A 22,113-nucleotide genomic window follows, 5' to 3' on the forward strand; every position below is an offset into this window, starting at 1 on the left:
AGAAAAATGTTGTTAAAATGCCTAAATAATAGTCAAATGTCATAACAATATTATTCAAATGTCTAAAAATGTACAACGAAAATGTCATAAAAATACCATTGTGTCTAAAAAATTTAAACAAAATATCAGTGAATATAGGCAAAAAATATGCAAGAAATATTAATAAAATGTTAGAAAAAATATATGAAAAATTTAATAGAAAAGTTATTAATAAAATTCCTGAAGAAATTCTAGTAAAATGTAATGAATATTTATCTGTTTAAAATGTCTTAAAAATATTTAGAAAATGTCATAGAAATATTATATAATAGTATAATTAGTATGCATCAATAAAATATCTGAAAAATGTAAATATAATATCAGAAATATTTTCATAAAATGCACTAAAAATATTTGTAAAATGTGATAAAAATGTCAAAACGTCTCAGAAATATTAATAAAATGGAAACAAAATATTAGTAAAATATCAGAAGAGTATGAATAAAATACTGAAAATTTATAGTAAATATAATTTAAAAATTCTCAAAACATCAGAGAAATATAAAAAAAATAATACTAAAAATATAATCCGAGAAAAATGTTCATAAAAGTTTAGAAAAATACTAATAGAATGTTTGAAAAATACTAATAAAAATATGGAAAAATTACTTTTAAAAATGGCAGAAAAATATTAAGAAAGTGTGTAAAAAAATTAATAACTGTTCAACACTTTTTTTCAATAATAAAATGTCTGGAAGCTGTTTTAGAAAATGTAAAAAATATATAAATAAAATGCCAGAAAAACTTATCGTGGAATATTTAAAAAAATTAAAATGAAATGAAATTTGAAGAAAAGTTTATTAAAAAAATTTAAAATTTCATTTTAATATTATTTTAATATAAACACATAACATGGAAAATTCCCCTGTACATTACCTGTATGTTACCTGTATATATCTCAGCCGAATGTTATCTGTATATGTCAGTTATATATCTCAGCTGTATATCTCACCTCTATATCTCAGCTGTATATCTCAGCTGTATATCTCAGCCGTATGTTACCTGCATATGTCAGTTATATAGCTCACCTCTATATCTCAGCTGTATATCTCAGCTGTATATCTCAGCTGTATATCTCACCTCTATATCTCAGCTGTATATCTCAGCCGAATGTTACCTGTATATGTCAGTTATATATCTCAGCTGTATATCTCAGCTGTACATCTCAGCTGTATATCTCAGCTGTATATCTCACCTCTATATCTCAGCTGTATATCTCAGCCGAATGTTACCTGTATATGTCAGTTATATATCTCAGCTGTATATCTCAGCTGTACATCTCAGCTGTATATCTCAGCTGTATATCTCACCTCTATATCTCAGCTGTATATCTCAGCCGAATGTTACCTGTATATGTCAGTTATATATCTCAGTTATATATCTCAGCTGTATATCTCACCTCTATATCTCAGCCGTATATCTCAGCCGTATATCTCAGCTGTGCCTCCTCTGTGTTGCAGCTGTCTGGAGGCTGTGAGTTGGTCGTGGTTCTGTTGGATTTCTCATCTGGAGGTCCAGGAGAACTCAGTGTTCGCTGTGGTCAGACGGTGGAGCTGGTGGAGCGACCAGCGGACCGACCCGGCTGGTGTCTGGTCAGAACCACGGATACGACGCCTCAGCAGGTAACACGGTTACACAACCTGAACACACAACCTGAACACACAGAGCAACTAACCAGTGGGTAAACTAACCTGTTGTGTCTCCAGGAGGGTCTCCTGCCGATGAGCGCCCTCTGCCTGTCCCACTCCCACAGTGCGGCCGACATGGAGGCTCTGGTTCCGGCCTCCACCACGGCTTCCAGCTCCTCCTCCACCACCACCACCACCTCCTCCTCCTCCAACTCCTCCTCCACCACCACCACCTCCTCCTCCAGCTCCTCCTCCACCGCTACCAGGGGTCAGTAATCCAATTACTTCCTCCTTATACTCAGATTACTGTCGGTGACTAAAGGAGGAAATGAAATTAATAAATTAGAGAAGAATCTTTCAAGATGTCAGTAAAATGTTAGAAAATAAAAATAAATATGGAAGAAATATGAATGCATTTTCAATTAAATATTAATAAAAAATTAAAACTAATAAAATGTGTAAAAATTAAAATACATTTTCATAGAATTATTAATTTAAAAATTAAAAACTAATGTCAAGTGTTCCCCCACTTTCACTGACACGTGACTATCATTGATGACTTTCTGAGGGTAAGTGTGCAGTTTCCCCACTTGAAAAAGGATGTTCATCTACTCGGGTTATGAGCTGGGCTCCACTCATGAGTCAGACAGTTGCTTTCTTTTCCTCCTCTTTTATTTTGCAATAGTTCCAAGGTCATAGAATACAACGATGGCAACTTAGGTGATAGGTTTGGTTGAAAGGTTTAGTCGATAGGGTTGGTTGATAGGTTTAGGTGAAAAACCTTTAAACAAACACAAAAGAACAATGTTCACAATATTGCATTCGGCAGATAATAACAGCCATTCCCCTCGTACAATTCTATCTCACTAATAAATGCCACTCATTTTACCTGCATTTTAAAGAGTTGATTTCAATCACATTTTAACAAATTTTGCTCTTAACATTTCTATCAGACTTTTTTTTAAAATTATTTTTATACGTCTTAATTCATATTCTTAAAATTATTTAAAGTGCATAAAGTGACTTTTTAAAGTGCATTCCGTTCCAGATCCAATAAATAACCAAATAAAATAAAGTGCATCGTACAAACCCACCGTTACAAACAGAATGAATTAACTGGTTTTTTAACCTTAGCTGGAAACCCTCTAATTAGCACCAATTAGCCTGCAGTCTTATTTCCAACTGAGCAATTTCAAACACACAGCAATAAATGGCATACGGACATAGGAAAATTAACAACCAGCTGCTCGTGGCCGACGCCGGTCTCCGTGGCTAATGCTAATGCTATTGCTAACACATTTTTACAGCAGCTCACATCGGCAGGCCAAACAATCTCCTAGGCCCACGGTTCTGCTCTTACCGGCCGCCACCCGGATTTCCGTAGATGAAGCAGGTCCTGCACAGTCAGTTTGCCGCAAATCCTTGTGCTCACAGCCACTTTGTTTGAGCGAGGTCATTCATTCTCCTTCCCTCTCAGTGCTGCGTGTGTCCCATTTTATGCTGCCGGTAACCAACCTGCAGCCGCACATTGGTTCCGCCCCAGCTGAGCACCTATGTAAATGCTTCTTCCAGTTTGACTTGACAACTAATAAAAAGTGTAGAAAAAATATTAATAAATTTTCATTTAAAGATGAATAAAATTAAAAATAAATGCATTTATTTTTTTATAGAAATGTTAATGCAAATTAAAAATCATATAACGTGTAAAAATATATAAATATATTTTCATAGAAATATTGATTAAAAATTTGTAAAATGTTACAAAATTGAAAATAAATTCTCATGGAAATTTCAATTAAAAAAATTTTAAACTACTAAAATCTGTAATATATTTTCATAGAAATATTAATTACAAAAATTTAAAACTAAAAAAATGTGTTTGGAAAAATGTGAATACACTTTCATAAATATGAATTAAAAATGTAAAAATAAATAAAATGTGTAAAAAAAAATTCAATTTCAAAGGAATATCAATTTTAAAAATCAAAAACTAGTAAAATGTGCAAAAAATCTGAATTTATTTTCATAAAAAATATTAATTATAATTAACACCTAATAAAATGTTTAAAAATTAAAATAAATTTTCTTAGAAATTAATTTAAAAAGTAGAACCTAATAAAATGTTTAAAAATTGAAAATAAATTTTCATCAAAATATTAATAAAAGATTTGAAATCAATAAAATGTGTAAAAATATTACTATATTTTTAGAAATAGTAATAGAAAATTCAAAATTACTAAAATGTGTTAAAAAAATCTAAATATAATTTTGTATAAATATTAATAAAAAATGAATAAAATGTGTGAAACATATTTAGTTTGGTTTAAAATTCTAATAATAGTAAATTAATAATACAACAGAATATAAATATATTTTCCTAAAATTTAAAATGAAGTTATTTAAAAATAGAGCTTAAAAAGTTAAATATGTGAAAAATATAAATAAACCTCCTAAAAATAACAATGAAAATAAAATACAATTAAATATTTGGTAATATATAACTATTTTTTCAGAAAATTAGTAATTAGATGCATGGATTCTTTTTTTTTAATTTATTTTTTAGTAAGTTAAATATGTGGAAAATATAAATAAAAATAAAATCAGGAATAAAATCTCTGGAAATAAATAAATATATTTTCATAAAATCATTAATAAATGTTTTAAAACTGGAACTAAGTTGTGATAAATGTGGATAAAATGAGACGTTTGGATCCAGACAGACGTTTAAAAAGAGACTTCCTGTTTAAACTCCAACATCCTCATTTAGTTTCACTTCCTGTCTGTCAGATAAATATTTAAATCCACATTTTAAACAGACAACCAGCTGAAAATATTAAAATAAATTAGATTGTTTTTGTTTCACTTTAAGAGAAAACATCAGGTTCACCTCCAACTAAGGTAGAAAATAGAAATTAAATGTCTAAAATCTATGAATTATTTTCCTGAAACGTAGAAATAAAATGTCTGAAAAATAGAAAATATTTAAAAAATAAAATACCAGTTAATGTTTGAAAAATAAAACTAAAATGTCAGAAAAATAGGAGATAAAAAGTCTTAAAAATATAGATGCAATTTCTAAAAAAACTAAAAAACTAAAACAATAAAATATGTGGAAAATGCAAATAGTGACTGACAAATTGTTATAAAGTAGAAAAATGTAAATAAATTCTGTGACTAATAATAATAATAATAATAATAATAATAAGAAGAAGAAGACAAAGAATTTTTCACAGGGTTTTATAAAAACGTAAGAATCAGATTTCAGAGGTTTTTACTGTTTTGTTTTTTCGGTTAAATTTCAAGAGAGAAAATAATGAAAGCAGCTTTAAATAAACTTTAACCTGAATGGACAAGAAAACACACAAGCACACACAGAAACACACACTGTAATACAGAAAACACACACACAGAAACACACACAGAAACACACTCGGTCCAGAGGTTAAAACGGTTTCAGGTTAAAGTTTGACTTGAAGGAATCTGAAGGAAACTCAGTCAGTCTGTAAAGCCTGTTTAATGTTTGCTGCGTGCGACTCCGTGCGGAAAAATGACGTCATTTTCGCAGCCACGCCCCCTCCAGCGGCCTTTCCATGCAGAAAATTTCTGCTCCGCACCTCCACATTTTTCTAACCAACGCGGACGGAGCCACGTGGAAAAACATGGCGGAGGGCCAGGACCTACTCGTAGCTGAAGTCTAGAAATACGTGAACTTATACGATTCATCACACAGAGATCACCGTGGTAACCGGGTTAAGAACTATTCATGGTGTGAAATAAAACTAACTGCTGAAATGCTTTTATTGGGTAAAATGCTGTGTTGTAAGTGGTGTAAACCATGGCAAACTTCTTCTCTAGTTTATTACTAGAGTAGAGCAGGTAGACGTGTGTTTGAGCTACACTGTGTTTTGTGTGTTACTGTGTGTGTTTAGTGTGTTTAGTCTGTGTGTTTAGTGTGTTTAGTGTGTTTTCTGTGGGGTTTTTTGTGTTTAGTCGGTAGAACAATGGGAGGTTTCAAAATAAAACCTCTCTGGTTTATTTTTATTCATTTCTGTTCTTTTCAGGCTGAAAAATTATTTTAATTAAAACAACTTTTGTCTTTGATTCATTTATTGTTATTATTTTTATTTTATTATTTATTTTATTATTTTTTTCAATTTTACTGACTTTCTTTAGCAATTACTTTATTTTCATTTTTTAATCTCTTCATTTCTTTTTAATTTTTTTTCATTTTATTGTTTTTTTAATGAGTTATTTTATTTTATTGAGTTATTTTGTCTAGTTTTGTTTCAGTTAAATGTATTTATCAAGACTGATTTTTGCTTTGTTAAAATTATTTGATTTTATTTATATGAGACAAACCTTTTTATTTTTAAGTATATGTATATATTAATATAATTTATATTTTATTCCTCCATGTCCTCCATTAAGCAGCTGTATTTTATTTATCTCCATATATCTAACTATTTAATTATATTTTGATAAATATAATTTTTTACCACATATATTAATTTCTATTTTATTTGGCATTTTTAAATTTTTAAATATTTTTAAACTAGGATTTATTTGTTAACTTTAACTAGTCTGGATTTAAACTTTTTTATATTTTTAATATAATTTCCTTATTTTAGTTTTTTAAATCTGCATTTTATTCTCATATTATTTTGTTATTATTTAATTAGTTTACAGTATTTTGTTTTCTCTTATTGAGATATATTTTATAATTTATTCTGAATTTATTGAGGACCTTCAGATAATCAAACAAGCCACGGCCACCGCGCTAGCCCCGCCCACTGTGATATAGCCCCGCCTTTTTAGGGTGTAGCCCCGCCTCCGTGTTCCGTTGTGTTTGTGTTGTGTGGAGATGTCTTGTGTTGTTTTGTGTTGAGTTCCATTTGTGTTTCTGTTGTTTCCCTCCTCTTTTGTTCTTAGACTAGATCTGTGTAGCTCCGCCCCTCTGTTATAGTCCCTCCCCCTGTCCTGTAGCCCCGCCCCTTGTAGTCTAGCCTCCTGCCGTCTCTCTGCTGCTCTGTCTGCTGCTCGTCGTCTCAGGATGATGATGCGTCGCTGCAGCAGCAGAGGTGCATGCTGGGAATGTTGTGCAGACGAAGGAGGTGAGTTCAGTTAATAAATGACGAAGAGACAGAAGACAGATGACAAACAATGACAGGACAGACAAAGACCAGACAGACAGGACGGAGACAAACAGGACAGAGACCCAGCTGGGGGTTGTGGAGCTGTTGGGTGTACATTGTTGCGTTGTGTTTTAGTTGTATTGTGTGTTTGTTTTGTTGTGTTTATGTTTTACTTCCTGTTTCTGTAGTTTCCATATTATTTGGTCCTCAGATTCCAAACATGACGATGAAAACCGTCCTTTTTAATGATCCCGATGCTTTTATTTTGAAAAATAAATGATGATTAATAATAAAATTAAATGAAAAATGTTGGTTTAGAGATGATTTAAAAATGTATCTGATAATTATGTCCAATAAATAAGAATTAAATACAAAAATAAATACAGAAAATGAGTAAAAAGAATAGAATAGAATAGAATAGAATAGAATAGAATAGAATAGAATAGAATAGAATAGAATAGAATAGAATAGAATAGGTCTTTATTGTCACTGTTACAGAAAACAATGAAAATTGGTTTGGTACTCTCTGAATAAAAGCATTGAAAATAGACTATATAAAACCCTAAAATATTTACAACATAAGAGCAAATATACGGAAACGGTTCGTGGTTAGAGACCTGCTCTACATATGATTATTGCACATGAAATATGGATTAAACTGATATGAATATTGCACTTGTGATATGTGACGTTGTCATTCAGGGGGAGGGAGCAGACATCTGACAGTCTGGGGACAGAAGCTGTTTCTGAGTCTGTTGGTTCTGACTCTAAGTGTCCTGTAGCGTCTACCTGAGGGGAGGACAGAGAGTGTCCTGTAACGTCTACCTGAGGGGAGAACAGAGAGTGTCCTGTAACGTCTACCTGAGGGGAGAACAGAGAGTGTCCTGTAGCGTCTACCTGAGGGGAGAACAGAGAGTGTCCTGTAACGTCTACCTGAGGGGAGGACAGAGAGTGTCCTGTAACGTCTACCTGAGGGGAGAACAGAGAGTGTCCTGTAACGTCTACCTGAGGGGAGGACAGAGAGTGTCCTGTAACGTCTACCTGAGGGGAGGACAGAGAGTGTCCTGTAACGTCTACCTGAGGGGAGAACAGAGAGTGTCCTGTAGCGTCTACCTGAGGGGAGAACAGAGAGTGTCCTGTAGCGTCTACCTGAGGGGAGAACAGAGAGTGTCCTGTAGCGTCTACCTGAGGGGAGGACAGAGAGTGTCCTGTAACGTCTACCTGAGGGGAGGACAGAGAGTGTCCTGTAGCGTCTACCTGAGGGGAGGACAGAGAGTGTCCTGTAACGTCTACCTGAGGGGAGGACAGAGAGTGTCCTGTAACGTCTACCTGAGGGGGAGGACAGAGAGTGTCCTGTAACGTCTACCTGAGGGGAGAACAGAGAGTGTCCTGTAGCGTCTACCTGAGGGGAGAACAGAGAGTGTCCTGTAGCGTCTACCTGAGGGGAGAACAGAGAGTGTCCTGTAACGTCTACCTGAGGGGAGGACAGAGAGTGTCCTGTAACGTCTACCTGAGGGGAGAACAGAGAGTGTCCTGTAACGTCTACCTGAGGGGAGGACAGAGAGTGTCCTGTAACGTCTACCTGAGGGGAGGACAGAGAGTGTCCTGTAACGTCTACCTGAGGGGAGGACAGAGAGTGTCCTGTAGCGTCTACCTGAGGGGAGGACAGAGAGTGTCCTGTAACGTCTACCTGAGGGGAGGACAGAGAGTGTCCTGTAACGTCTACCTGAGGGGAGGACAGAGAGTGTCCTGTAGCGTCTACCTGAGGGGAGGACAGAGAGTGTCCTGTAGCGTCTACCTGAGGGGAGGACAGAGAGTGTCCTGTAACGTCTACCTGAGGGGAGGACAGAGAGTGTCCTGTAGCGTCTACCTGAGGGGAGGACAGAGAGTGTCCTGGGGGTCTCTGGTGATTCTCCTGGCTTTCTTCTGAAGTCTGCTGGTATAAACATCTCTGAGGGGAGGTAGTGTGGTTCCAATCACCCGCTCTGCTGCTCTCACCACCCGTTGCAGGTCCTTCCTGTCCTCTGCAGGGCAGCAGGTGAACCACCTGTACAGCAGTAGGTCAGGAGGCTCTCAGTGGTGGAGCGATAGAAGTTTATGAGCAGCTTTTGGGGGAGATGAGCCTGAAGCAGCTTCCTGAGGAAGTACAGTCTCTGTTGGAACCTCCCCACCTGGTGTGAGATGTGGGTGGACCATGTGAAGTCCTCAGAGATGTGGACCCTGAGGACCCTGAAGCTCTCCACCCTCTCTACCTCCTCTCCATCCATGTAGAGAGTGGAGTGCTCAGTTCGCTTGGATCTTCTAAAGTTCAAGACCATCTCCTTGTTCTTTCCAGTGTTGAGGTTCAGGTTGTTGTGGTGACATCAACGCTGCAGATGCTGGACCTCCTCTCTGCAGGCTGATTCATCGTTGTCTCTAATCAGTCCTATGATGTGATGTCATCAGCAAACTTGACGATGGAGTTGCTGGATTGAACAGGAGATCAGAGAGTAGAGGAGGAGGCTGAGGACCCTGAGGAGCACCGGTGTTCAGGATGAGAGTGGAGGAGATGTGGTCTCTGATCCTGACGTTCTGAGGTCTGTTGCTGAGGAAGTCCAATATCCAGGAGCACAGTGAGCTGCTGAGCCCAAGCTTGCTCAACTTCATAACCAGTTTATGAGGGAGAACTGTGTTGAAGCTGAAGTCCACAAACAGCATCCTCACAGCTGTTCCTCCTCCAGAGATGTGATGATGATGTCTTCCGTTGACCTGTTGGTCCTGTATGCAGACTGATGTGGATGGAGGTCAGCAGGAATAGCAGCCTTAATATGGGAAGATATGAGTCTTTCAAAGCATTTGGTTCTGAAGGCAGGTGGGGACTGCAGACTGTAGCAGCGAGAGGTTAAAGATGGTGGTGAAAACCTCTGCCAGCTGTTTAGCACATGACTTGCGCCCTCTTTCTGTGACACCGTCTGGACCAGGTGCTTTCCTGGTGTTGACTCTGCTCAGAGTGGATCTGACCTGATGCTGCTGCAGCTGGATGGAGGGTCGTCCCTCTGGAGGAGCAGTGAAGGTGGAGGCCTGTCTGTTGGGTTGGTCAAAACGAGTGAACAACTGGTTCAGAGTGTCTGGTAGGATGCTGTCTGTGGAGTCTGACATTGTCTGACCGTCCTTATAGCCGCTGAGTCTCTTCACCCCCTGCCACATGTTCCAGGTGTTGTTTTTATCAAGGTGTTCCTCAATGCGCTGTTTTTATTTGTGTTTGGCCGTTTTGATGCCTTTCTGCAGGGACCACCGTGCCTCTTTATAGGCCTGTTGACCTCCTGACTTAAAAGCAGCCTCCAGCTGTCAGCAGAACACCTCACTCAACTCTCCCTTTATTTATAAAGGGCTTTAAACAGCAGCCGCTGAAACAAAGTGCTGTACAATAAACATCCATCCATCCATCCATTATCTATACACCGCTTAATCCTCACTAGGGTCGCGGGGGGGGCTGGAGTCTATCCCAGCTGACTCAGGTGAAGGCAGGGGACACCCTAGACAGGTCGCCAGTCTGTCACAGGGCCACATACAAAGACAAACAAGCACTCTCACATTCACACCTATGGGCAATTTAGAATAATCAATTAACCTCAGCATATTTTTGGACTGTGGGAGGAAGCCGGAGTACCCGGAGAAAATCCACGCATGCACAGGGAGAACATGCAAACTCCATGCAGAAAGATCCCGGGAAAGCCGAGATGCGAACCAGGGACCTTCTTGCTGCAAGGCGAAAGTGCTAACCACTACGCCACTGTGCAGCCCGTACAATAAACAACTTCTGTTAAACCACAATTAGCTGTTAAACCACGGCTTTGGGTTTGGGAACACTTTAACAGTCCTTGTTGATGTGACACTCAGAGCAGAAGCTGATGTAGGAGAGCACAGCAGAATATTTTCAACTATGAAAATAAGAAAAGAAAACAATCTTTTAAATGAAAAAATTATTAGAAACTAGTCCAGTAGTTTGTAGAAAAATAATAATAAATAATAAAAAAAAAATAAAAGAAAATCATAAAAATAATCAACTAATATTCGAAAAATGTCAGTAAATAAAATAAATAAAAATGTAAATTAGTCTAGTAGTTTGCATCATAAATAAATAATTAATAATAATAATAATAATAATAATAATAATAATAATAATAATAATAATAATAATAATAATAATAATAAAATAAAATCACAAAAATAATCAACTAATATTTGAAAAAATGCCACTAAACAAAATGGAAATAATAAAATAAATAAAAATGTAAACTAGTTCAGTAGTTTGTATAATGAATAATAATAATAATAATAATAATAATAATAATAATAATAAATAAATAAATAAAATAAAATCAAAAAAATAATCAACTAATATTTGAAAAAATGCCACTAAATAAAATGGAAATAATGAAATTTAAAAAAAAAAAAAAAAAAAATATATATATATATATATATATATATATATATATATATATATATATATATAAACTAGTCTAGTAGTTTTGTTTAATAAATGATGATAAACAATAATTTAAATCTTGAGGTAAACTAAGTATTTATTAATTATTCATTTGTATTTTCTTTCCTCAGACTCCAGCGTATTCGACGGTTCTTCTCTTCCTCCCACCGGACAAAGTACCAACTCCTGTCTCTGAATTAATTCAATTAAATTTAATGAACCAATCAGAAGCCTGCAGCTCACCTGTCTCACCTGTCTCTCCTCTCAGGTGGCTCCTCCCCCTCGGCGTTCCAGGTGGGCGGAGCTCCGGGTTCCGTCGGTTCTCCGGGTCCCAAAAGAAGCGGCTCTGGAACCGGAAACACTCTGAAGGTACAAATAAAATCATTTAAATGAAAAAAAAATTATCTGGAAGATTAAGTTTTTTTAATGTTTGGAAATTACAGGATTTCCATGAGAAAGTTTTACTATTTGTATTTTATTTTATATTTATCATTAATGATAATTATTTTTATTATTAATTATTTATTATTTTTATATATTTTATTTTTAAAAAAATATTTTTATTATTTTTATTTATACTTTTTTCCTCGTATTTTATATAATCTCGCTGTTTCTTTAAAAAAATCTGTAAATTTAATGATTTTTTTCTGCTATCTTTCAAGCTAATAAAAAACTGTTCAAGCAGATTTTTAAATTTACTAATTTATTAAATTTCCATGTTTTGTTTTGTCACTTGTATATTTGTTGTTGTTTTTCTGATTTAGTTTTTTTAAGTTTACAACACCAACAAAAAATCGGTCCGTCCAAAACCTGTTAAAATACATTTATCGATGTTTTAATTTATTCATTATTTTATAATAATTTTCTATTATTTTTTCAGTTCTTTTTGGCCAGAATATTATCTAATTAATTTTTGTATTTATGTAAATTTTTTTGCATTTTTTACAGCCATTGAAAAAAAGTGTTTTTCTAAATTATTTTACAGATTTTTTCCAGTATTTTTATATACATGAAAAGTACATGAAAAGACTGCTAAAATATATTTCTAAATTTATTAGTTAAATATTTTTCTGTTGTTTTGAAGTATTTCTTTTCTTTTAACTTGGGGCTAATTATTTTACCATTTTTTTCAGTATTTTTAACACAGAAACATTCATATAAACACAACAACAAACAGGGAATTTAATTGTCTAAAATAAATTTAACTAATTTTAATTTAAAATCATATTAAAAACCTGTTATTTTTTTACGTCCAAAACTTAATATTTGCTAATTCATCCTAATTTCACAGAAATGTTCTTTCTAATTTAATTTAATTTGATTTAATTAATGAATTCCAATTTAATACTATTATTAATACCCAGAAAACCTAAAGTTGTTTTTGTAATTTTACAGTTTTTTTCTTTTGTTAAATTTCAGTAAATTAAGTCCAGAAAATGTGTTTTAATGAGACATTAAATCCAGTGTGTTTCCTGTGTTTTTGTACTGCAGTAGTAGTACTTGTACCCTCAGTACTACAAGTATTGTAGTGTTTTCCTACTAACCTGTGTTCCGTCGTAGCGCTGGCTGACCAGTCCGGTCCGCCGGCTGAGTCAAGGGAAAGCTGACGGACAGAAGAAACCTCCAATCAGGACCAGGAGGCGGGACAACCGGCCAGAGCTGGCCATGCCCCTCACCAGCAATGCTCAGGCGGTAAACAAACAAACAAACAAACAACCAAAGACGAACGCTTCAGGAGCATCGAGTCAGTGCCTTTGTTTTGTTCTGCAGAAGGCGAGGAAGGAGGAGGCGGGGCATAGCGGCGGGGAGGAGGAGCCAGAGGAGGAAGGCTCCACCCCCTTACCACCACCGATGCAGATCATCAAAGACCCCAACAACCCCGAGGTAACGGAAATAAATCTGAAACTCATCTGAAGGAAAGCGAGAGAAGCTCTTTTTGACTCCAACTGTGGAGAATTTCTGCACCAGACTGAACTTTACAAGTCAGATCCAGACTTTGTAGACTTAAGTCTGGATCTGTTGGTCTTGACTCACGAGTTGACTTGGGACTTGACCCAGGATTTTTCTCAGGACTTTACCCGGAACTTTACTAGGGTCTTGACTTGGGACCTGACTCAGGTTTTGTCCCTGGACTTGCTTTTGGATTTGACTCAGGACTTGGCTCCAGGACTTGATTTGGGTCTTGACTTGCTACTCGACTCAGGTCTTGATGTGGGACTTGGCTTTAGAATTGAGCCAGGTCTTGACTTGTTGGTTCTGTCATTTTGCACAGATTTTATTTGATATTTTTAGCGCTTCTACTTGTAAACTTTCTTTTTGACCCTGTTCTCTCTGCAGGCTCTGGATTCGGATCAGGGATCGAACGAGTCGGACACCGAGCAGAGGAACAAGGCGCTCAGAGGACGAATGTAAGAAACACTGAAACTAAACGTCTAGAGTTTGAGCTTTCAGTGGATCCATCTGAACTCTGAGGTTTGGTGTTTGCGCAGGTTCGTTGTTAACGAGATGGTCCAATCAGAGAAGGACTACGTGAAGGACCTGGGAGTCATCGTGGAGGTCAGTAACTTTTATTATTCAACTTTTTATTAAAACTAGTTTGTCTACAATCAGCTCAGTGTTTGTTGTTTACTTCATCCAGGTTGACATCAGATCAAATCAAATAATAAACACCAAACTGGCTGAATATCGAGTTTAATGAAACTAAATCTAGGACAGATTCTCCAGAGTAGGACTCGGCTTGACTCGGGACCTGATCTTTTTGACTCAGGACTTGATTCAAGACTTGTTGTTTTGACAGAGCTCTTGACCCAAGACTTGATTTGGGTTGTGACTTGGGACTTGACTCAGGACAGATTGGTTTAACCCAGGTTTTGACTCCAGACATGACTCAGGACTTGTTAGTTTTGACTTGACACTTGAAATTGGATTTAGTTTACTGCAGGATTTACTGTCAGATCAAACTGAGATTTGTCTCATGAGTTGTTTGTTCTGACTCAGGACTTGCTGGTTTTGACATGGATTTCAACTCAGGTCTTGACCCAGGACTTGACTCAAGTCTTGACCAAGGACTCGACTCAGAAGTTGTTGATTTTGACTCAGGTCTTAACCTAGGACTTGATTTGGGTTGTGACTTGGGACTTGACTTGGATTTTTACTCGTGTCTTGACACGACTTTACTGGGGACTCACCTCAGGACTTGACTTCAGACTTGTTGATTTTAACTTGGACCATGATTTTGAAATTTGACTTAAGACTGGTTGGTTCTGACTTAGAACTTCCCTATGGGCTTGACTCAGGACTTGATTCTGGTCTTTACCCAGGATTTATCTCAAGTCTTGACTCAGAATTTGATCCAGGACTTGTTGGTTTTCAGTTCAATTCAACTTTATTTATATAGCGCCAACTACAGGTCAAATTTTCTCACGACGCTTTCCAGAACCCATATGAACCCCCAGAGTAGCCCCAAGGGGATAGTTTTGACTTGGTTAGGACTTGACCTGGGTCTTGACTCAAGTTTTGGCCCAGAACTTGTGTTAGGAGTTGCTGGTTTTGACCCAGGACTTGACCTGGGTCTTAACTCGAGGTAAATGAAACTAAACCCGTCTCTGTTCACGTCCGTCAGGGCTTCATGTCGCGGCTGGAGGTCAGAGGAATCCCAGAGGACATGAGGGGAAAAGACAAGATCGTGTTCGGCAACATCCAGCAGATCTACGACTGGCACCGCGAGTCTGTGTCCCAAACAGACACACAAAACACTACAACAGACACAAAACACTACAACAGACACACAAAACACCACTACAAACACACAAAACACCACAACAGACACACAACACCACAACAGACACACAAAACAACACAACAAACCTCCACAAACACTCTGTTTTGTTTTTTCTGTTCCAGTTTCTTTCTGGTGGAACTCGACCGTTGTGTCCAGAACCACGACCTCCTCGCCGACCTCTTCATCAGACACGTGAGTTCAACAAACAGGGGTTCTGCAGCCACAATGACTTGTTTAGGACTTCACTTGTCTCTTGACTTAGGACTTAGGATTTGGGACTTGGTAGTACTGACCTGGAACTTAAACTGAGAACTGACACAGGAAAAGTTCATTTTTACTTGGTACCTCTTGAAATAGAACTTGACTCAGGACTTGCCTTGGGACTTGAATCAGGACTTCTCTTGGACCTTGACTGATGACTTGTTGGTTTTGACTCAGTACTTGACTTAGGATGTGATTTGGGACTTGTTTGTCTTGACTCTGGACTTACTGGTATGACCCAAGATTTTGACTCAGGACTTGTTTAAGGTCTTGACTCGAGTCTTGATCTGGGACTCAATTCAGAAGTTATTGGTTTTGACTTGCAACTTGACTTGACCCAGGACTTTTATCAGGACTTGACCCGAGACATTACTAGGGTCTTGACTTGGGATTTGAATCAGGTCTTGATGCTGGATTTGACTTAAGAATTGAGTCAGAATTTGGCTCAGGACTTGACTTGGGTCTTGACACAGGACTTGACTTGGGTCTTGACAAAGGACTTGACTCAGGAGTTGTTAGTTTTGACTCAGGACTTGACTCAGTCTTGATCCATTACTTGATTTGGGTCTTGACTCAAATCTTGTTGTGAGACTTGACTTTAGATTTGACTTAGGACTTGACTCGGGTCTTGATCCAGGACTCGATTCAGGAGTTATTGGTTTTGACTCGCAACTTGACTAAGATCTTGACCCAGGACCTTTCTCAGGACTTGAGCCGGGACATGAATTGGGTCTTGGCTCGGGACTTGACTCGGGTTTTGTCCCAGGACTTGCCTTTGGATTTGACTCAGGATTTAGCTGAGGACTTGATTTGGGTCTTGACTTGGGTCTTGATGTGGGACTTCATTTCTTATTTCAGGACTTGACTCAGGGCTTGACTCTGTCTTGACCCAGGACTTTTTGAGGGTCTTGACACTGGACTTGCCTCAGGACTGGGCACAGGATTTGGTTCAGGACTTGACTCATTACTTTATTTGGGCCTTGACTTGGGTCTTGATGTGGGACTTGACTTTGGACTAGACTCAGGACTTCATTTGGCTCTTGGCTCACTACTTGACATGGGGCTTGATGTGAGACTTGACTTAACCCTCTAAGCGCCAAAGTCGCAATATTGCGACAAGCAACATTGCTGAACATAACAAGCTATAGCTGCAAATATGGTGCCTCATATGGTTACTACTTTACACCAGGAGATGGCGGACATCTGGAACTTCAATCTGAGCATCATTTGTGGGCGTGTTTTCATTCAAAATTTTGGAGTTTATAGAGTTTGAAAACCGCCTCCCGGTCGAGGAGACGAGGGTCGCAGTCGGAGCGCAGCAGAGCGCATGACAGCGCGAGAAAACTCACCATTCTGAGAGGTTTGTTCACTGTTGACAAAGTACTTCATCAAGTAATGGCTGACTCAGATTCTGAAGAGGAATATTCACCCTCGGATGAAGACGTTCAGTCGTCCAGTGAGACAGAAAGTGATGCTGCGTCTGTGCGTAACGGCAGCGAGTCCGTGCGCCATGACAGTCCACAAGCAGCACATACTGGAGCCGATGCTTTGCTTCAACGTGTCCAGGGTGGCGTGGTGGGTGTAGCAGGGGTGGTCAAAACACCGCTAATAGTGAGGTGGGTAGCGGGGATGCAAAAAAACGCGGAAATAGCGGCAGACGCGGGAGAAAATACACTGATAATAGCGGCGGAGGCCGCAGTGGCGTTCACGGCCCCGCCGTAAATGACGATGATGATGGCTGGGTTTGCTTGAGAGATGAGGAACAGTGTCACAAGTGGATCAGACATTTAGATGAGCCTGCTGGGTATCGTGGAGAAAGGAATCTGACAAATTCTGAGCCAAGCAATGCCATCTTGATCGATAAACATCTGTGAAAGTTATGTAATCCATATGTCCGCCGCCTGATGACGTCATGATATGCAAATTAGATGAGTGAACTTACTCCCATCACAAACTTTGGATCATACTGATGATTTTACTCATTTACAGAATGCCTTTATCTCTAATCATTTTCAAGTTACAACTTTTTGAAAAAGTGATATCAAAACTGAATATTTTATTGAAAAAACTGTGGCGCCTAAAGGGTTAAGAAAAGACTCAGGATTTGGCTCAAGACTTGTCTCAGGACTTGTCTCAGGACTTGACTCGGGACGTGGCCTAGGACTGGACTCGAGTCTTGACTCGGTGTTGCTGTGGTTGCAGGAGCGGCGTCTGCACATGTACGTGGTTTACTGTCAGAACAAGCCGAGGTCGGAGTTCATCGTCATCGAGTATGAGAACTTCTTCGAGGTAACGTTGCTTCTATCTGGTTCTCATCTCTTTAACTCTTCCAGGTCCAAGTCTGCTGATGTTCTAGAGTTTTATTAAAAATGTATTTCACAGTTTGTTTCATTATTATCTTTATCCTGGTTACATTAATGGAGTTTGGTTTGTGTCCGTCTGTCTGTCTGCAGGAGATCCAGCATGAGATCAGCTGCCGGATGTCCATCAGTGATTATCTGATCAAACCCATCCAGAGAATCACCAAGTACCAGCTGCTGCTAAAGGTCAGTCCACAGTCTTAAAACAAATCTGTCTTCAGTTTCTGATACGCAAACATAAAAAACGCTGTTTCCAAGTGGTTCTGTGAGGTTTCAGCATTTTAACTTGTGAAAATATATTTATGTATTTGAATGTGATGATATTTATTTCAGTTACATTTTTATGGACTTCCTGGTCTTGACTCGGGACTTTATTCAGGATTTCCCTGTGAATTTGTTTGGCTTGCCTTGGGACTTGTTGATCTTAACTCAGGACTTCGCCTGCCTTGCCCCAGGACTTGTAGTTCTTCACTTGGGACTTTTTTTCTTATTTTGATTCAGGATAGAACCTGAGACTTGACTTGGATTAGGGTTAGGACTTGTTGGTCTTGACTCTGGACCTGCTGGTTTTGACTTCGGACATAGAGGTATGATGGTCTTGGGACTTGACTCAGGGCTTCTTGTTCATTACTCTCAACTTGACTTGGAACTCGTTGGTCTTGACTCAGGACTTTATTCAGGACTTCCCTGTGAATTTGTTTGCTTGCCTTGGGACTTGTTGATCTGAACTCGAGACTTGACTTGTAACTAGTTGGTCTTGCTCCAGGACTTGTAGGTCTTGACTTGAGACTTTTTTTTCTTCTTTTGACTCAGGATATAACCTGAGACTTGACTTGGATTAGGGTTTGGACTTGTTGGTCTTGACTCTGGACCTGCTGGTTTTGACTCTGGACCTAGAGGTATGATGGTCTTGGGACTTGACTCAGGGCCTCTTGTTCATTACTCTGAACTTGACTTGGAACTAGCTGGTCTTGACTCAGGACTTTGTGATCTTGACTCTGGGCCTGCTGGTTTTGACTCAGGACTTGATTTAAAACCTGAGTCTGGACTGGTTGACCTTGATACCAGACTTGATTTGTTGTTCTTGACTTGGTACTCTACCTGGGAGTGGAGTCTGGACTGGTTGGTGTTGAAATAGAACTAGTCTCAACTCAGGACTTGAATCTGGACTTGAACTGGGATTAACCACCTTCCCAGGAACGTGTCTTCCGTGTCTTTGTTGCAATATTTTCAGATGTTCAGGTTAAATGTGACTGATTAAAACACCAGATTTTCCTGTTTTGCTGATCTACCTGTTTTCCCGATTTGCCTGCATTTGTCCATCAGGATTTCCTCAAGTATACGTCCAAAGCAGGACTGGACTGCGAGGAGATCGAGGTGAGTCCAGGTTTATTGTCCCCGTCTAATAATCTGAGTCTACCTGAACTGCTGACCTCACCTGTTGGTCAGGAAGCATCAGTGATTGGCCAGGAAGATCTTTAATGTTTAACACCTGTGGCTCCGTGTGCAGAAAGCTGTGGAGCTGATGTCAATGGTTCCCAAACGCTGCAATGACATGATGAACCTGGGACGCCTGCAGGGATACGAGGTACACCTGTCCACACACCTGTCCACACACCTGTCTACACACCTGTCCAAACACCTGTCTACACACCTGTCTACACACCTGTCCACACACCTGTCTACACACCTGTCTACACACCTGTCCACACACCTGTTCACACACCTGTCTGCTTACCTGTCTAAACACCTATCCAAACACCTGTCCACATACCTGTCCATACACCTGTCCTTACACCTGCCCATACACCTGTCCAAACACCTGTCCATACACCTGTCCATAGACCTGTCTATACAGCTGTCTATACACCTGCCCATACACCTGTCCAAACACCTGTCCATACACCTGTCCATACACCTGTCCACACACCTGTCCACACACCTGTCCAAACACCTGTCCACACACCTGTCTATACACCTGTCCACACACTTGTCCAAACACCTGTCTACACGCCTGTCTGCTTACCTGTCCATACACCTGTCTACACACCTGTCCAAACACCTGTCCAAACACCTGTCCACACACTTGTCCAAACACCTGTCTGCTTACCTGTCCAAACACCTATCCATACACCTGTCCACATACCTGTCCACACACCTGCCTGTACACCTGACTGTTTGCAGCACACTTTGTGGCTTTAATTGCTTACTAATAATTAAAGAACTTTAAATGTTGTGTTACCTTTTTACTTTACTGCCCCCAAATGGCCACAAAATCAATAAAACTTCGAGTTTTACCTGAGCTGAAAACATAAAGGACCCACGTAGAACCTGAGGAACCCCACTAGTAGTTATGTTTAAGGTGAAGTACTTCCAGTGTTTTAGTTGTTGATGGAGTTATGCCACTCTCATGTGGTCAGAAGTATTAAAGCAGCTTTAAAATATGGGCACTTTGCAAAGATTGTTTTAGTTTTGTTGATTTTTTGATGGAAGTTTTGTTGATTTTCACATTAAATTTGAATGGAAGCACGAATAAAGACAAAAATGAAAATAATCAACAGACGAGCTGAAACATGAAGCACCTGCCTGTCCTCACCTGTCTGCCCTTACCTGTCCTCACCTGTGCTCACCTGTGCTCCTTGTGTCCTCAGGGTAAGCTGACCTCTCAGGGGAAGCTGCTGCAGCAGGAGACCTTCTGCGTTTGGGAGCAGGACGGAGGAGTTTTGTCTCGCAGTAAAGAGCGACGGGTTTTCCTGTTCGAGCAGATCGTCATCTTCAGCGAGCTGCTGCGTAAAGGTTCCAACAACCCGGGATACCAGTTCAAGAACAGCATCAAGGTGGGACCGGTGGACAGAGTGAGAACCAGACGGTGAGGTTTAGGATTGAAGGTACTAATGTGGTGATTATGTGCGGACAGGTGAGTTACCTGGCGATGCAGGACAGTGTGGACGGAGACCCCTGTAAGTTCGTGTTGTGGTCTCGAGGCTCGGCGGAGCGCTTCACTCTGCAGGCGTCCTCCAGCAGCATCAAGATGACCTGGGTGGAGACTATTGCCGCCCTGCTGGATGCCCAGAATAACTTCCTGTCAGGTGAGGACCTACCTGAACCTCTAAGACGTCCTTTACATCCTCAGATCTCCTCTGTTGTCCCTGAATCCTCCTCAATCCTCCTCCACTGCAACTCTCTATAAGGCACAAAAACATCCTGAATACTTTCAAATATCTGTAATTTTACCCTAAAATTTCACTGGATCATCAAATCTCAGTGATATCCATAAATTAACTGCCAACCTGAACCACCCCTGTAGCTTCCTGAATCATCATAAGACCTCTTCAACCAGACGCCCTTAAATCTCCCCAAACATCCTTCATTTCATCCTGGAACATCCTTTAAGCATCTTGAAACAGCTTATAGTCTCTTCACAGCATCTTAACATCCGTGATCTTCAATATCATGACTAAGTCGACCTTCAAACGTCCTGGAATCTCCCTAAATACCCTTCATTTCATCCTGGAACATCCTTGAATCTATCTTGATCACAATCACTGTACCCGAAAAACATCTTTGAATCTCTCTAAATGATCTTGATTTTATCCAGGAAACATCCTTGAATCTATCTGAGACGTCCTTTATGTGGATTGTCATCATATCAGCCTCAAAACATTCCTGAATTCCCCCTAAAATTGTAACTAAATCTCATGGAAATCAACCTTGAATCTCCATAAATACTCTTTAATTTATCCCGGAACATCCTTGGATCTATCTAAATCACAATCACTGTTCACGCACCCCAAAACCCCTTAAAGTCTTCTAGAAACTTTAGCAAATCTCCTGAAATCAATCTTCAGTTTTTTCTTCAGAGTAGACCACTAAGGGTTCCTAAGCGTTCCTTAAACCACTAAGAGTTCCTACAACAGGAAGTGGAGAAACCTCAGTGGTGTTGGGTGGTTTAGGATGGAAAATAGACCACTAAAGGTTCGTAAGGGTTCCTCCAGTGGAGGAACCTTGGTGGTGAAGGAAGATTTTGGGATGAATCTCCTTGAAACATCCTTAAATCTGCCTGAAACATCATTGAATCTTCCTAAACATTCTTAATTTCCTCCTGAAACATTCTTGAACCAACCTGAAACATCTTCTTTGGACTTCCTTAAATCACCCTGAAGATATTCTCAGTCCTTCCTTTAAAATCAGGAACTTCTCCAGATGTTCTCCAACAGATACGGTCTGGGTTTAATCTGTTGAACACTTTGTTTTTGTCTCCACAGCGCTCCAGTCTCCCATCGAGTACCAGAGGAAGGAAGGCGGGATCTCGGTGACCCGCCCACTATCGTCGGGGCGACCTCCTTCGGCCCCGCCCACTCCAAATGGCCACGCCCCCCAACCTCCTCCAGACAGCGAGCAGGACGACCAGGTTTGGATTCCATCGTTTAACCGTCTTTGTGCT

At 39.2% G+C, this 22,113-nt stretch overlaps 1 protein-coding gene and 1 long non-coding RNA gene across 2 annotated transcripts in view; one reads left to right on the plus strand and one right to left on the minus strand.

The window, feature by feature from the left end:
* Window positions 1-3,205, minus strand: part of LOC118470358 (uncharacterized) — a 4,851-nt gene extending 1,646 nt beyond the window's left edge. The window contains exons 1-4 of the long non-coding RNA XR_004847414.2: window positions 3,028-3,205; window positions 2,258-2,448; window positions 1,731-1,983; window positions 1-1,628 (exon numbers count right to left, since the gene is read on the minus strand). The exon at window positions 1-1,628 is cut by the window's left edge and continues 1,646 nt beyond it. This is a non-coding gene — a long non-coding RNA (uncharacterized LOC118470358). The remainder of the gene's footprint in view (window positions 1,629-1,730; window positions 1,984-2,257; window positions 2,449-3,027) is intronic.
* LOC111569301 (kalirin-like) overlaps window positions 1-22,113 on the plus strand; it is a 65,626-nt gene that overhangs the window by 37,130 nt on the left and 6,383 nt on the right. The window contains exons 40-56 of the mRNA XM_055008361.1: window positions 1,500-1,661; window positions 1,746-1,935; window positions 11,399-11,443; window positions 11,536-11,636; window positions 12,828-12,959; window positions 13,038-13,151; window positions 13,605-13,675; window positions 13,757-13,823; window positions 14,890-14,993; window positions 15,171-15,240; window positions 17,512-17,598; window positions 17,763-17,855; window positions 18,996-19,046; window positions 19,180-19,257; window positions 20,321-20,506; window positions 20,587-20,758; window positions 21,935-22,080. Coding sequence (XP_054864336.1) covers window positions 1,500-1,661; window positions 1,746-1,935; window positions 11,399-11,443; window positions 11,536-11,636; window positions 12,828-12,959; window positions 13,038-13,151; window positions 13,605-13,675; window positions 13,757-13,823; window positions 14,890-14,993; window positions 15,171-15,240; window positions 17,512-17,598; window positions 17,763-17,855; window positions 18,996-19,046; window positions 19,180-19,257; window positions 20,321-20,506; window positions 20,587-20,758; window positions 21,935-22,080 — 1,869 coding nt within the window. The remainder of the gene's footprint in view (window positions 1-1,499; window positions 1,662-1,745; window positions 1,936-11,398; window positions 11,444-11,535; window positions 11,637-12,827; window positions 12,960-13,037; window positions 13,152-13,604; window positions 13,676-13,756; window positions 13,824-14,889; window positions 14,994-15,170; window positions 15,241-17,511; window positions 17,599-17,762; window positions 17,856-18,995; window positions 19,047-19,179; window positions 19,258-20,320; window positions 20,507-20,586; window positions 20,759-21,934; window positions 22,081-22,113) is intronic.

This window comes from Amphiprion ocellaris, chromosome 24 (genome assembly GCF_022539595.1).
Source record: "Amphiprion ocellaris isolate individual 3 ecotype Okinawa chromosome 24, ASM2253959v1, whole genome shotgun sequence".
Taxonomy (NCBI): Eukaryota; Metazoa; Chordata; class Actinopteri; family Pomacentridae; genus Amphiprion; species Amphiprion ocellaris.